The sequence below is a fragment of the Entamoeba dispar genome, genomic scaffold, assembly GCF_000209125.1.
Source record: "Entamoeba dispar SAW760 scf_1105229463713 genomic scaffold, whole genome shotgun sequence".
In the NCBI taxonomy this organism is placed as follows: Eukaryota; Evosea; order Mastigamoebida; family Endamoebidae; genus Entamoeba; species Entamoeba dispar.
Genome location: NW_001855830.1, coordinates 1 through 1526, shown reverse-complemented (window position 1 = coordinate 1526; position 1526 = coordinate 1). Strand labels below are relative to the sequence as shown.

General features: G+C 23.1%; 1 protein-coding gene across 1 annotated transcript, besides 1 other annotated feature; it reads right to left on the bottom strand.

Annotated features, from left to right (window-relative positions):
* EDI_146510 (uncharacterized protein) lies at positions 1 to 1471 on the bottom strand (the record flags this gene model as incomplete). The annotated part of the gene is made up of 1 exon (XM_001741379.1): positions 1 to 1471. A coding segment is annotated over one exon (1471 nt), but the record flags the coding sequence as incomplete, so codon positions are not given.
* Positions 6 to 61: a microsatellite.
* Positions 1472 to 1526: the final 55 nt, after the last annotated feature.

Here is a 1526-nt window from a genome sequence, read left to right as displayed (position 1 = left end):
AAAGAATTAATAATATTATCATCATTCCTATTATTATTATAAATATTATAATAATTATTATCCACCATTTTATATTAATTTCACATTCTATTCCTGTTATTGATGGTTTATACCAAATTGAACATTTAGTACATATTGAATTAGATGCCATTTTACAATGATTAATAATTGAATAATGAATACATTTGCCTTGATATAATATATATTCTTCTTTACATCCTATACATACCCCACTTTCCCAATGACATTTATTACAATTTGGTTGAATATTATTACAATAAACACACCTTATTCCATCAAGATAAGTATTATTGTCACAATAAATACATCCTTTGTTTCCAAATTCTTTACAATTTGTTAAATGAAAAATTGATTCACATTCTCCTGTTTCATTTAAAAAATAATTTATACCACATTCAATACATGACGTTAAATTATTACAAATTTTACAATTATTTGAACATCGTTCACAAATACTTTGATTTAAATAATAGAAATCTTTACATTTTGCACATTCTCCTTTTATTTCTGATGCAAATATTTCACAGGATTCAATTTCTTGTTTAGCACTAATACATGTATTTTCTTGAAGCATAAAACCTGAAATACAACTCGAACATGTTTTTGAATTTAATACACAATTTAAACATGTTACATGACATGGAAGACATTGATAATTATTAGCATATGTTCCATTAGTACATGATATACATTTTCCTTTATTATAATCAACACAATTAGTAATAGGATTTGGTTTACATTGAAAAACAATTTGGTCTAATTCATTTAATTCTTTATGTAAATAATATCCATTTTCACATCCTTCACAAATTCCATTTGTAGAACATAAAGTACAATGATCTCCACAAGAAATACAATTTATTCCATTAAAATATTCATTTGGATTAATACATGAAATACATTTCCAATTATTAATATAACAAATATCTTTTCCTAATACACATTCTCCTTGTTGATTAAGATAATATTCATCACTTATACATGATAAACATGTTTTTATTCCATATGAATCTATTTGACATTCTCCACAATTATTTCCACATTGTGTACAAATGCTTCCATTATAATAATATCCATATTCACAAATTACTATTGAACTAATTATTTTTGAATGTTCAATATATGAACAATTTGTTCCAAAATACCCATTACCAATATCACAACTTTCACAAGTATTATTATTTTGACACATTATACATCCTTCTTTACATTTAGTACAAATACCATTTATATTATAATATCCAAGAGGACATTTATAACAAATATCTCCTTTAAAATAATTACATGGTTCTTTATATAATATACATTTTTTATTTTGAAGTTGATAACCATTATAACATAAAATACATTCATTTGAATTACAATATTGACAATGTTCAGAGCATTTATTACATTTATTCTTTTCTCTATCAATATAATATCTTTCATTACACTGAAAAACATTTTCCATTATTTGTATAATGCATACATTCTTCAACTTTACACTTTAACATTCATTATTTTTC